The sequence below is a fragment of the Periophthalmus magnuspinnatus genome, chromosome 3 (assembly GCF_009829125.3).
Source record: "Periophthalmus magnuspinnatus isolate fPerMag1 chromosome 3, fPerMag1.2.pri, whole genome shotgun sequence".
In the NCBI taxonomy this organism is placed as follows: Eukaryota; Metazoa; Chordata; class Actinopteri; order Gobiiformes; family Gobiidae; genus Periophthalmus; species Periophthalmus magnuspinnatus.
In genome coordinates, this window is record NC_047128.1 from 16,282,221 (window position 1) to 16,295,163 (window position 12,943).

General features: G+C 39.0%; 1 protein-coding gene across 1 annotated transcript in view; it reads left to right on the top strand.

Annotated features, from left to right (window-relative positions):
* LOC117393838 (A disintegrin and metalloproteinase with thrombospondin motifs 7) overlaps positions 1-12,943 on the top strand; it is a 98,037-nt gene that overhangs the window by 8,796 nt on the left and 76,298 nt on the right. The window contains exons 2-3 of the mRNA XM_055220977.1: positions 3,164-3,588; positions 11,127-11,310. Coding sequence (XP_055076952.1) covers positions 3,164-3,588; positions 11,127-11,310 — 609 coding nt within the window. The remainder of the gene's footprint in view (positions 1-3,163; positions 3,589-11,126; positions 11,311-12,943) is intronic.

The window sequence follows — 12,943 nt, forward strand, 5'->3', positions numbered from 1 at the left end:
AGGGTGAACCAGGAAGTGTTTGAGCCTCTCTCTGCTCATGCACTCATCATGTTGCCTGGGATACAGAATACACACTTTTCCAATACTTTACAAAGATGTGAGTCTGGTTTAGGGTTGTCAAAAGTATAAAAAAAAATCAAAACAAAAGCTCGTATCAAAGCTTAATACTCATTTGAGCAGGTATCAATACAAAAAAGTCACATTCACAGGATCGAAAGACAAGTATACACCCAGGGACCACTATGGAAACTACCTGGACGATTACACAGATATAAAGAAAGTACTACGATTTAATGTTGAAAATGACTTGCATTGTCTAAATAAAGAGTTTTTATTAACAATGTGGTATCAGAATCAGCATTGAGTATTTAGTCTATTCCTTACTATCAAAATCAAGTTTGAAATGTTCGTATATTGTGACAAAATTACAGAGTAAAGGCACAAAATGTAACATGATGCTGCAGTTTCACCTTCTGCTTATGAAGGACAGCCTCACTTTATGCACACACACACTTAAACAGGCGTCAGAGTCAGATAAATAATGAAACTGCTCTCCATGCACGAAAATAATGTCCCCACACATCTGGAGATTGTCAACAGGGCATATGGCAAAGTAAATATCACCGTTAGCACACAGCACAGCAGAGTTTTGTCCCACTATGCTCTTGTCTTTTCATGCAAACTCAATTCAGTTTATTTGTGTGAAGCCCAAAATCTCAACAGTGGTCGCCTCTCAGAGCTGTTGATTTAACCGGCAGAAAGTTAGAAAATCAAACAGGGAAAAGCCATTGGTGAGTAACAGACAGACATTGATGGAAAACAAGCAAATGGAGAGCTATCCCAGAACATCCCGTGTCCTTAGACTCTCCTTCTGCAGAAACAACTCAAGAAACCCAATGGGAAAAAGAAAAACCTCGAGGAGAACCATAGCGAAGGAGAGAACAACTCCCATGGACGGACTGCAGATGTATCCAAGACTCATCCGTTTGAAGATAGAGTTCAAATCTGTAGGGCCATGTTTTAGTCATGTCTTGGACCGCTATTTTGTACTTTTACTTGTAACATTAACAGTTGTCCAATCACACGAAGGCTATTCTTAAGAACTTACGGTTTCATAAGGTTCACTAGGTTCACTGAGTAAGCGTCGCGTATTGAGTACATCATTTTCTTTGTACACAAAAACCTTAGCAGTTTTAAAAAAAATTAGATTTCTATCAATCAAACACATCATAGCGCTCCTGCTGCCACTCTGCGTCACGTACGACACTGCCAGAGAGCGTGAAATACTGGATCATACCACGCCTGTCTCATATGAACTGCATTGGCTGATAACACCACATGTATTCTGCACAGTGAAAAACACCGCATTGCATCATTAATCACACCTCCTCTGGACATATCACATTTATAGCACCGCTCAGGGTTATCAGATCATTCATACACAGACAGTTAATTTGTCATTCTCGTCCGCTTCCGAAGAGCGCTAAGCCTATAACGAACGCATATGTCTTTTGTATTTTGAGGCTTGTGATGTACAGAAGCCATAGCTGAAGGGATAATGGGTTACTGCTTTACTTTTAGACCTTTTCTCAGCTTTTAATGTTGCCAATCCTACACATACGCATCTCAGAAACTTAATTATTAATGACGATTCAAAATAAAACCAGGTGAGGAGAAAAGACCCATTTGTGCAGAGATATAAGGCTTGGATTCACATTTCTTCTATGTATTTGAGTAAAAATTGTCTTGCCCCCATTACAAATATATTGTATACGCAGCTCTTAGGTCTTGAGGTCAAAATAAGTCCACTGTGTACTGTCAGCATCTACAACAAAAGCCTTTTATTGTCCCATAGTTAGCATGTTAATTGTTGATTGCTAAACTCCGCTCTGGCCTCTGAGAGTTGTGAAAAGAGCTTATAAACTAAACTATTCGCCCTCAATCACAGCTTCAAAAAACTCATTGTGGGAGTTAAGCACATTTTTGTATACCTGAAATTCATTTGGCTATAAGAATTCATTTTTTTTTTTTACTTTTTTTTTCTCAACTAACATTTGGCCTTATGATCCATATTTTGTCATGTGTATTTGCAAATATTTTTAACACCTAAATGTCTGACTTTCTGTCGTAAAGTCAATGCATTTCATACTCAAAGTGAAATATTTTACATATGCTTGATGCAAACTTGATTTTTATTTTATTTTTTTGTGTGTATGTAAAAGTTTATCAGCTGTAATTAAATAAAATAAAATTGGAGGATTCATATTTTTTCAAACTTTTTCTGTTGTCAGAGTTTTGTCATTAAGTTACTGCATTTCATAGTTCAGATGTAACATTAGTGGATTATTTTTAATTCAACTGATGCAGCCTTTTTTTTTTTTTTTTTTTTGTTTTTTTTTTGTGCCGGTCATTAAACCTTGCGGTATATGAAATATTAGCAGCAATAATAATGTATTTGCACTGATACTAACGTTTTCCCCATTGAAGCACATACAAAAACATGCTGTAAACATCATATATGAAACTATGGGGGACGTTGTACATTATATATTTATACCAACATATGATCTTTTTTTATAAAAATGTGATTCTCAGTGCCTTGTAATAATGATACTAATCATTCATTTGATTTATAGAGCACTTTTTGGGCTCTCAAAGACACTTAACAGGGCAATATTTTTTCATTCCACACTTATACTTCTGTAGCCACAAATGAAGGGGCTCATCAGTGATCATTCATTTTGAACAAAATCAAACTTCTCTCACCTCAGATTTTAGTGTTTCACTCACTGATTCTGCAAAAATCTTTTTTTCTCGTAAGCTGCCATATATTTGACACAGACGGACCAGGCGTGTTGCTGATTGGCTAATCCACCTGTCAGTCATGTCCATCTGAACTCTGGGAGACGCGCTGGTGATCAGGCTTATATCTTTGTAAAGTACTGAAAGTGTGTATTCTTGATCCTAGCCAAACTTACCTTGGCCCCATATACTGTACTTGAGAGAGGCTGTCTTGAAGTAACATTACTGTGCCTTGTCTTTAGTGTTCTACTCTTCACAGCTGTTGTTTATTGCTTATCTATAACATATTTACTTTTGTGTGCCCGTGCAGCTTTCCCATATCTAACAGTCTGCCTCTTTCTTTCCCACCCTCTCGTCCTAGCCGCACAGCCCCAGCACACCCCCCCTCAGTATGAAGTGGTCTACCCCAGCCGAGTTGACGCCAAAGGTCACTTCCTGTCCCACTTCCTGTCCCATCATGCTCCCAGACTACATCGTCGAGCGGCTCCGGAGGAGGCAGAAGATGGAGTGGACACAGGGGACAGAGTGGACACAGGGGACAGAGTGGGCAGAGTGGACCTGGACAGTGTCTTCTATCAGGTGCAACACAGCGGACACACCCTGCGCTTTAACCTGACCCTAAACCCTCACCTGCTGGCCCCTGCGTTCCTAAGCGAGAGGAGGTATGGCGGCCTGGATGGGGCCAAACTTCAGCCGCCCTCTGCTGCGCGTTGCCACTACCTGGGAGACGTCTGGGAGGAAGACACGGTCAGAGGGAGAGCAGCCATCAGCACCTGCAACGGCCTTGTGAGTGGAACACAGTTTACAGACAGTAACGTGGCAGTTGTAAAAGTGAAACGTTTTAGCAAAAATAGGTGAATTTGAATTGTGTAGCAGTTATGTAATTTGACAGATATAAATGCATTTCTAGTACTTATTTAACCACAGATGTGTTTTTTTGCTCAAAAGTAGCTTGAAAATGAGCATTGCAACTTTGAATGTAAGTGCCTCTCCACAGATCTGACCTGTAACTTGGGCTGGTAGTGTGACCTGTCTGTCTCTGCATCTTCATATAAGTTTAATACAATTCAATGTCCATGGAGATAGATAACTTTAATTGACCATCATCCTTCTCCAACACTTAACGAAGATGTAAATCTCCGAGAGGTGACCTGACTGATATCCCTCTGTCTAAAAAAACAGATATAACACTATGGAACTTTAATACTGTGGTTTCCTGTCCAGCTAGAACCACACGCTTTCACAAAACTTTACAAAGACGAGTAGATCTGGAGCCATATTCTGTCTCCTCGATTCCAGAGGGCGTGACTGACAGGCAGAAAAAACAATCAGAGAGACACATGGTCCATTCGCGTCAAAACAAATATGGTGCCTTACACAAAATACAGCGCAGGTATATGTAGAATCAGTAATCAAAGCACCAGACTCTAATTTATCGCAGGTAAAAGAAGCTATATATTTAGTTTTGAATGATACAAGAATTTTGGAGAGAGATTAGCGGATGTGATTGGACCGTCCTGCTCTATGGTCCAATTTCAGGATGGATTCAAACAGAATGTAGAAGGGACTGGCTAAACAGGAACTGTGGAACATTCTAGGAAAAGTAAGAACTTCTCCGCGAAGACCAGAAAAGTTACTTGGTGCAGCTTTAAAACCAGCCTTTACTTTGCCTTTCACTGGGGATCCTTCTCCTGTAAGTCCAAACAGTTTTATTTTAGTAACGTAATAAGTCTATCTCCTAAAAACACAAATCTTATCTTGTATAAACATGCCGTATTTGTTATTGTACAGATAAAACACAGATGATGTCACTGTGTGGTAACTCCTTGCTTCGTAAGTGGGATTATATCTTACTTTCACACTATATCGTAAGTTATGTTTAAATGATGTAATACTTTCTCAAGCTCTGGGCTTATCTAAAATCTTCCATTGAAATTGAAGGCAAAGCTCTTGGATACAGTAGTCTACATAGAGTCCTCAGTGTCAGCTATAGTCAACTGAAAGGGAATTATCTTGTCATTGTCAAAAAGTTTTAGATGACTGATTTTTACAAATGCAATTGAAACCAGAGGTTTACACACCCACACACACCCCCACACACCCACCCCCACACACACACACACCCACACACACACACACACCTACACCCACACACACACACCAGAATAATGAGGAAAGATTTTTAAAGGTAATTTTTCATTACTTTCTTCAAAGTCAGCTGTTGACATACATTGCATTACTACTTGGTACCGTTGCCTTTAAATTGTGTGACTTGAATCAAACCTTTTGGATTTCCTTCCACAAGCTTCTCACAATAGTTGGCAGGAATTTTGTCCCATTTCTCTTGACAGAACTGGTGTAATTGAGCCAAGTTTGTAGGCCACCTTGCTCACACATGCCTTTTCAGGTCTGCCCATAAATTTTCAATAGGACTGAGATCAGAGCTTTGTGATGGCCACTCCAAAACATTGACTTTGTTATTCTTAAGCCACTTTGTAGCCAGTTTGGCAGTATGCTTCGGGTATTTCCACATATTGTTCATTTCTCGTGATGCCATCTATTTTGTGAAGTGCACCAGTCCCTCCTGCAGCAAAACAACCCCACAACATGATGCTGCCACCCCCGTATTTCACAGTTGGGATGGTGTTCTGAGGCTTGCAAGCTTCCCCCTTTTTCCTCCAAACGTAACAATGCTCATATAGGCCAAACAGTTCAATTTAAGTTTCATTAGACCACAGGGCATGTCTCCAAAAATTAAGGTCTTTGTCCCTGTGTGGATTTGTAAACTGTAATCTGGCTTTTTTATGTTTCTTTTGGAGTAATGCCTTCTTCCTGGCAGAGTGACCATCCAGCCCGTGTCAGTACGCTACTCGTTTCACTGTGGATAATGACACACTCTTACCAGCTTCAGCAGCATCTTTACAAGGTCTTTTGTTTTTGTTCTTGGGTTAATACGCAAATTTTGGATCAAAGCACATTCATCTCTGAGACTCAGAACCCATCCCCTTCCTGAGCAATATGATGGCTGGACATTCCCATGGTGTTTATACTTGTGTATAATTGTTTGAACAGACGAAATTGTACCCAAGGGTGAACCAGACTTCTGTCCTTCTGTCTTAAGCCCACAATTCTCTTCCTGATGTCTTGGCTGACCTCTTTTGACTTTCTCATGATGTTACACAAAGAAGCAGTGTGTTTCAAGTGTGACTTCAAATACACCCACAGGAGTGTCTCTAATTAACTCAGGTGTTGTCAATAAACCAATCAGAAGCTTCCAAAGACATGACATCATCATCTGGGTTTTCCTAAATAATTTAAATACATAGTAATCCTACTGTATGTAAACTGCTGATTTTGAATAAAGTAATGAAAAATTGCCTTAAAAAAAATCCTTCTTTCATAATTCTGGCATTTAGCAAATATAAATAATTTTGGTAATCCTAATTGACCTAAAACCTCAAAAGTTTAGTCTGATTTCATGTCAGCCAGTGAGAAAAAAGTGTATGTAGTGTATGTAAACTTCTGGCTTCAACTGTAGATAGCCACAAGGTTCATATTACACATATCTGAAGCAAAATATGATCAGATTTTGCAGGCAGTTCCACATGCACAGCGGGGATGTACAAGCGCCGCACCAATCAAAGCTAACACATTTTAGATCATGAGATTCACTGTACTCAGCCGTGCACAGAACCCAGCGTCTGAGCAGAGGAACTGTTCATGAACTTGAATTCAAGAAAACACATCCACGATCTCCATATGAAAGAGTTTGAAATGAACTCAGAGCATGTTGTATGCTGGAGCTTATGTAACAGTTTATACAGTACAATGCAGGCTGTGTGCAAGGCTGTACCATTGTGTTAGAGCTATAGACTGTAAATGTTAACGATAAAGAGTTCTATAGCTATGACTGTATAGTATGGAAAAGCAACTGACTGTAATCACTGACTATAATCGGTATTTCCATGAAGGCATTTGCAATTCATACATTCGTTGACATCAGCGGTGTTTCATTTGACACTATAAGCACCTACCTTCTGTACCTACTTTAGGATAGATACTTTGTTTTTGAACAGTCTGGTAGTGTGAAGTTCTGCTGTAACAGAGGGATAGCAATAATACCCAAAGACCAGTCTTAATGAACAAGATTGGATATCCCTTATTTTTCACATTTAGCCAATTTATTTGTATGTATTTATTGTTTTTACTTTGTTATCAGTGGTCCTCCCTTTATCCGATCTGACTGAGAACATCTCCATATAATAATGACTGTAATGATGACACAGCACAAGCTCATTAGCACACTAAGCAGCACGTGCACGTTGCTAACGCAGATGCTAGTGCAAGTGCCACAGCCATAAGGTTTTTAATTCAGCTAATTAAACAGACCTTCATTATGAGCCAATGTGAACAGAGTGAATATAAACAGGAGCAACAACAGCTGTAGTCAGTGTAAGGCTAGCTGCAGGGAAGCTTTTAACGTATAATTCACACGTTGCTAATCATGCTAATGTGATTTGTCAGTGATATCAGGGAACAATTAAATCCACAGTTAGGGCTATACATTTTGTTTACGGTGACAAGACGTCTTTATTTACCCGAGACAGTCCCAGTTTTATAGCCCTGTGTCCTTTGTATCATAAGATTTATCCAAAACCACTGATTCGTCCCAGTTTTACACTAGAAATGTCCAAATGTTTGATGAATTTGATCCCCGCCAACAGTAAAGAGGAGAATATATTGTCATTTGTTTAGCTAAGACTTGACTGTATATATACATGGACATAGCTAACCCACTAGCCGCCACGCTCCAAATAGGAAGTGATCGTGGGCGTGCTTTCCACTCCATCGACTCATCAGTTTGATCTTAAAATGTTCGTATTAACCCACTCTCCGTCATCCTGGTATTTTTGTTTCGCTGTTGTGTCAGTTACTCAAGATGAACATTAATAACAGCCAAATCAGGCACCCTCTTTCCCCCTTGGTGCTTTAGCTTTTAGGTTTGATTGGCAGCATTGCTAAGCTCAGGAAGGGGCGTTACCTTCTGCAGCTTCGTTCCGGATTGGCTCTTTGGTTGCTATGATACTCGCGGAGTTCTATACTTCCAAATATAGAACTCGGCTCCAAATTCGCCCCTATAACTGCTCTAGCCACGATGAGATTCATTTGACTGGAGCTGAACACTATGGGTGACGTTACACTCACTTAATCCACTTCTTTATACAGTCCATGGCTAAAATACAGAAAATCAGATTATAATTCCTCAGATTATATAACGATCCACAAGTGAGTTGAGAATGAACAATGTTATGTGCTCTTTTCACCATTTTTGCTTATTGACCTTATTCAGCCCCGCCCACTTTTGCCTCTTAACCTCCTGAGACCCGAGCTCTTGCATGAGATACTTTATTAATTTCTCTTTGTTATTTGGGCTGACTGGAACCAGATGAGTGTAAATACAAAGAATTATCTTTTTACATCATGCAGTTTCTGAGAAAAAAATATGTAAATCAACATCAATACAACTCATATGTGGACATTTTCATCCTTTTATAAAACATTTGAACAATGATTTGCAAAACCTATTTATTAAGGCAACAGCAACATTTGTCCTGAATGTAAAAACAAAATGAGAAACAACAATTGTGCCTCTTGGAACAATGTGTCTCATGTGAAGAGCTGCAGACAGGAGCGGGAAGAAAAATAAAAACAATTAAAATAAAATATTCTATTCAACAACAAAAAAATGAATATATATAATATATTTGCACTGTTGTTGTTCTTGTATGCTGATATTCTTCTTCTAAAACTTTGCATTGTGGCCTAGACAACCCAAAATGTGTTGTCCACATATGAGGACGCCAGGTCTCAGGAGGTTAACGCTACTAAACTGCACTTTCTTTGTGGTGGCACTTCCGGTTAAGAGGGAATCCCATGCATTTCAGTGGAGCATTTGGGAAAAGTTTTGCCGCTAAAATAAATCAACACTGCACTGATTCTCTGGAGGCTTTAAAATGCCTCTGTAGTCCCTATAGAACTTATTTGCAGTCAAGATCAGCAGCCCCACGCAAAATAATACAACCCGAACGACGGCGCATAGCGACTTCTGGAATAAGGTGAATCCCAACCATCCTGACCTGGGTGTGTCCAAACTTTTAACTTGGAAACTTTGGTCACTCTAGTTTTGGAGTCATACATTTTACTACTAATGGACTAACTTTGATTTTGCATCCATTTTTGTAAGAACTCTGAGCTCTAGGCTGTAATTATCTGTATTTATGGCCCATTAGTGTGTCACAAGGCCTATTATTTTTTCATCTAATGTCATTTCAAAATATCCACCTGAGTAGGTTTTATGAACACTAATAACAGGTCAAGATTCAACATCAATTTATTGTCCCTCTAGTGGGAAATTTGTCTATCCACCCATGCTGCCAACAATGCTGTGCGATAGATAACAAGCATAGTGCATTTTAACAGAATACAAGACACTAGAAGGTTCATTATACTTATTATACTTAATCAGATCACAGAAAAGTGGAGTGTGCAGGGTCCAACAGTTATTTGTCCTTTTTCAGTAGTCTAATAGATGCATGGCACAAAAGAGTCCTTTAAGGAACTGATGTAGTGTGTGCTCTTAAAACAGGTACTACAGTCACAACTGAACCTGTGCTGCCAGTGCCTAACCCTGCAGATAGAGGACACATATACGTTTTTTCTCAGTACGATATTCACTTTATTCCAGAATCGCTGTGTGCGCTGCCATTGTCATTCAGGTTGTATTATTTTGCATGGGGCTGCTGATCTTGACAGAGAGTTTTATAAGGACTACAGAGCCGTTCCCTAGAATCAGTGCAGTGTTGACTTGTTGATCACATGAACGTAGAATATTTTAAACAAATCAACCTACTTTTTTAGCAGCAAAACTTTTCGCAAATTCATCATCGAAATGTCACCACAAAGAAAATGCGGTTTAGTAGTATTTAGAGGCAAAAGTGGGTGGGGCAGAATAAGGTCAATATACATAGACCTGTTTAATTATTCTGGGAAGAGATTGATCAAATTAATCAAATTTAAAATTGAAATCATACATAGAATTTCTTTAAGTCTATTCATGCAAAAGCGTACAAGGCATGCACAGGGTCATTCGGGATCTTAAAGGTCTATAATTGTTTGCTGTGAGGACAGGACTGGAATATTTTATTCCTGTCCTTATTACTATGAGTATGATTACCTCTCCACAGATCCTCTCCTGCAATAGATGGGTTTAATGCCACGTGGAACACTTCAGGCAAAGCAGTGGTGTCTATGGAGGGAAGCACGACAAATCTGACAAGCCTGTGCATGTGAATGGACAAAATTATAGTCATACGTTACTTTATATGTGTAGGTTGTGCCAGGAGTTATTATTCATTATGGAACATAGGCTATGTTTAAGTGACAGGCATGTAGACTTACAGATTAAAGAGTCTTTGTTATCTTCTCTATGCAGCATTGTAATGTAAAGATGTTAAGTAGCCATTGTGAACACAGTAATCACAAATATGTTTAATACTGTACAAATCAATAAATTAACTGAATACATAAACTTGAATATATATATATATATATATATATATATATATATATATATATATATATATATATATATATATATTTCAACATCAACTTATTGTCCCTCTATATATGTATGTATGTATATATATATATATATATATATATATATATATATATATATATATATATGGGTGCAGATGGGTGTAATTGATCGTGTCTGTCTATATAAAACAAATATAGCTGCTTATGAGGAAAAAAGAAAAGAAATAAATATCACAGGAGGCTGAAAAACATGGCAGATTTATGCAGAATCAATGAGAAAAGCACGAAACTGTTCATCTGAGGAGAGAGAAATGTCATTTTGTTTGTAAATGACAGATGACTAATGAGCTTGTTGGTTTCACATGTGTATGTTTGGTTCTGTCTCGGGATGCGACAGAGGTGGTGATCAGAATGAAATAATACAAACATATATCATTTTGGATTTGCCTGGCAGGTTATTTACTAATGACATCAAATTACACCCCATAAATAATAAAGCTCTGTCTACAAATCAAATGATGACAAATCAAGATGACAAATGAAAATAGTTTTGCCCAAAATGTATTAAATGTAAAATGTCACCAGAACTTAATTCAAATATGTGAGAAATAATACGTATTGTTATTATTATTATTATTATTATTATTATTATTATTATTATTATTATTATTATTATTATTATTATTATTATTATTATTATTACTCATGTTTGTGCTTTTCTTTAGACAGGAATGTTTAAGTTTTCTGAAGAGGATTTTTTCATCGAGCCTCTGGAGCAGTCCGACCAGGGAGGGACCACAGCCCAAGCCCACGCCATTTACAGCCACCATGCCCCCTCTGCCCCCTCTGCCCCCTCTGCAGCTCCAGGTACCAGGGGAGCCAGCCACAATGGACCGTGTGGGCTCAGAGGTATGTAAGGTTATATTGTTGAAATAGGACATATAATAGGTTTAATTGGAAAATGAGGGACAAGTGCAATATTAATTGCACTTTTAGGCCATTTTGCAAATGCAGTATTGGATGTACAGACTTAACTTGAGGGCATATTGTACTGCAATGCATTTACTTAAATTAAAATGCAAAAACTTTCTTTAAAATTAAATCATTACAGGTTACAACAACTTCAGTTTCACATTTTAACATGAACATATGAAGCTCATATCCAGTGCACTGAATTGGGGCCTGTCCTTTAAGCAGGTCCGATCTGTATGATCTGTATAAGCGCTCACCATTGTTTATGTTCAATGACAGGATAAGCACAATGACACTCCTACTCCTCCAACTTGTAGGCATAGGCCTATTGTAATAAGCTGCCAGCTACCAGCCTTTTAGAAGTGCCAATGGTTCAGGTGCTCCTGTAGTGCCCCAGCACCCTGCCCCTCACATAACAAGGAGTTGAACAGGTGTGGAACCTAAGCTTCTCCAAGCCCATGTATCAGAAACATGCTGCTTTTGCACTTCAGCAGAGCAAAAAGTTTGTTTTGCATGCCCATGCGGGTGAAGGCTTGTGCACTCTGGTGACATGAGGAAAGAAACTGTGAGAGAATCAATCAGCAGCTTTGCATCTACACAGTGGATGATTTTGGGACCAGCTTTTTCCTGAAGCTCAAAGATGAAGGAGAATTATGGGACGGTGGGGCAAATGAGACCAGAGTGTCCTGGCACACAGGTGTGCTGCGGACTGTGCCAAGTAGAGCAACACGGGATGTGCACAGGGGTGACCCTTTCAACTTCATACGTTATGATTGGTGCCACCAACCATGTGGTCATGCGGCCTATCATGTAATTATACATAAGCAAAATGAAAAGCACTTTGCTGATCTTCTCTTGCGGATTGCTACAGATTATACAGGTCCGGAGCTCGGACCAGCTTGAAGTGACTCACTCCTATTCAGTGCACTTGATATGTTCAGTTCAGTGCACATTTTTTAAAATGCAATTGCATTTTACTAATGCACCACTAATCCCTCATTTCAGCCAGCTAGGCAATTAGTGAGACATTTGACTGCTAGCTGCAAGCCATCTTCAGAACTGTCACTGGTGTTGGTGGTGACATGGTTTCATATAGCAGCTTGTTTTTTGTGGGTTTTTTATTTTTTGTTTTTTTTCCTTCAATAGCTAGAAGCTCCACTGACACAGGGTAACAGGAGGCGTGGTCAGGCGTGACCACACCTCCTGCGGCGTAGTGGTGGTGGAGCTTCTAGCTATTGAAGGCCAGTGCCAAAAAGTGGATCTTTAAGACTGAAAAGTATTGACATAACTTTAGAGCAGCAGTAGAGTTCAGTTGAAGCCGTTCAGACATTTCAAAATAAATAATGACAATTTCAAATTGATTCTACAACTGACAATAAGTTAGTGAAGGGAGGCAAGAGCAGGTGTGATGTGTTCGGAATACCTGGTACCTGTCAGGAGCCAAGCACCAGAGTTCTGCATGAGTTCAGTGATGTCTGCTCCAGCCCTCAGTATCATTTATTATTATCATTGAGGCACCTTTTGAACACCAGCTTTTGAACTTCAAATCTCATTTAGAACTGGAGCTGAC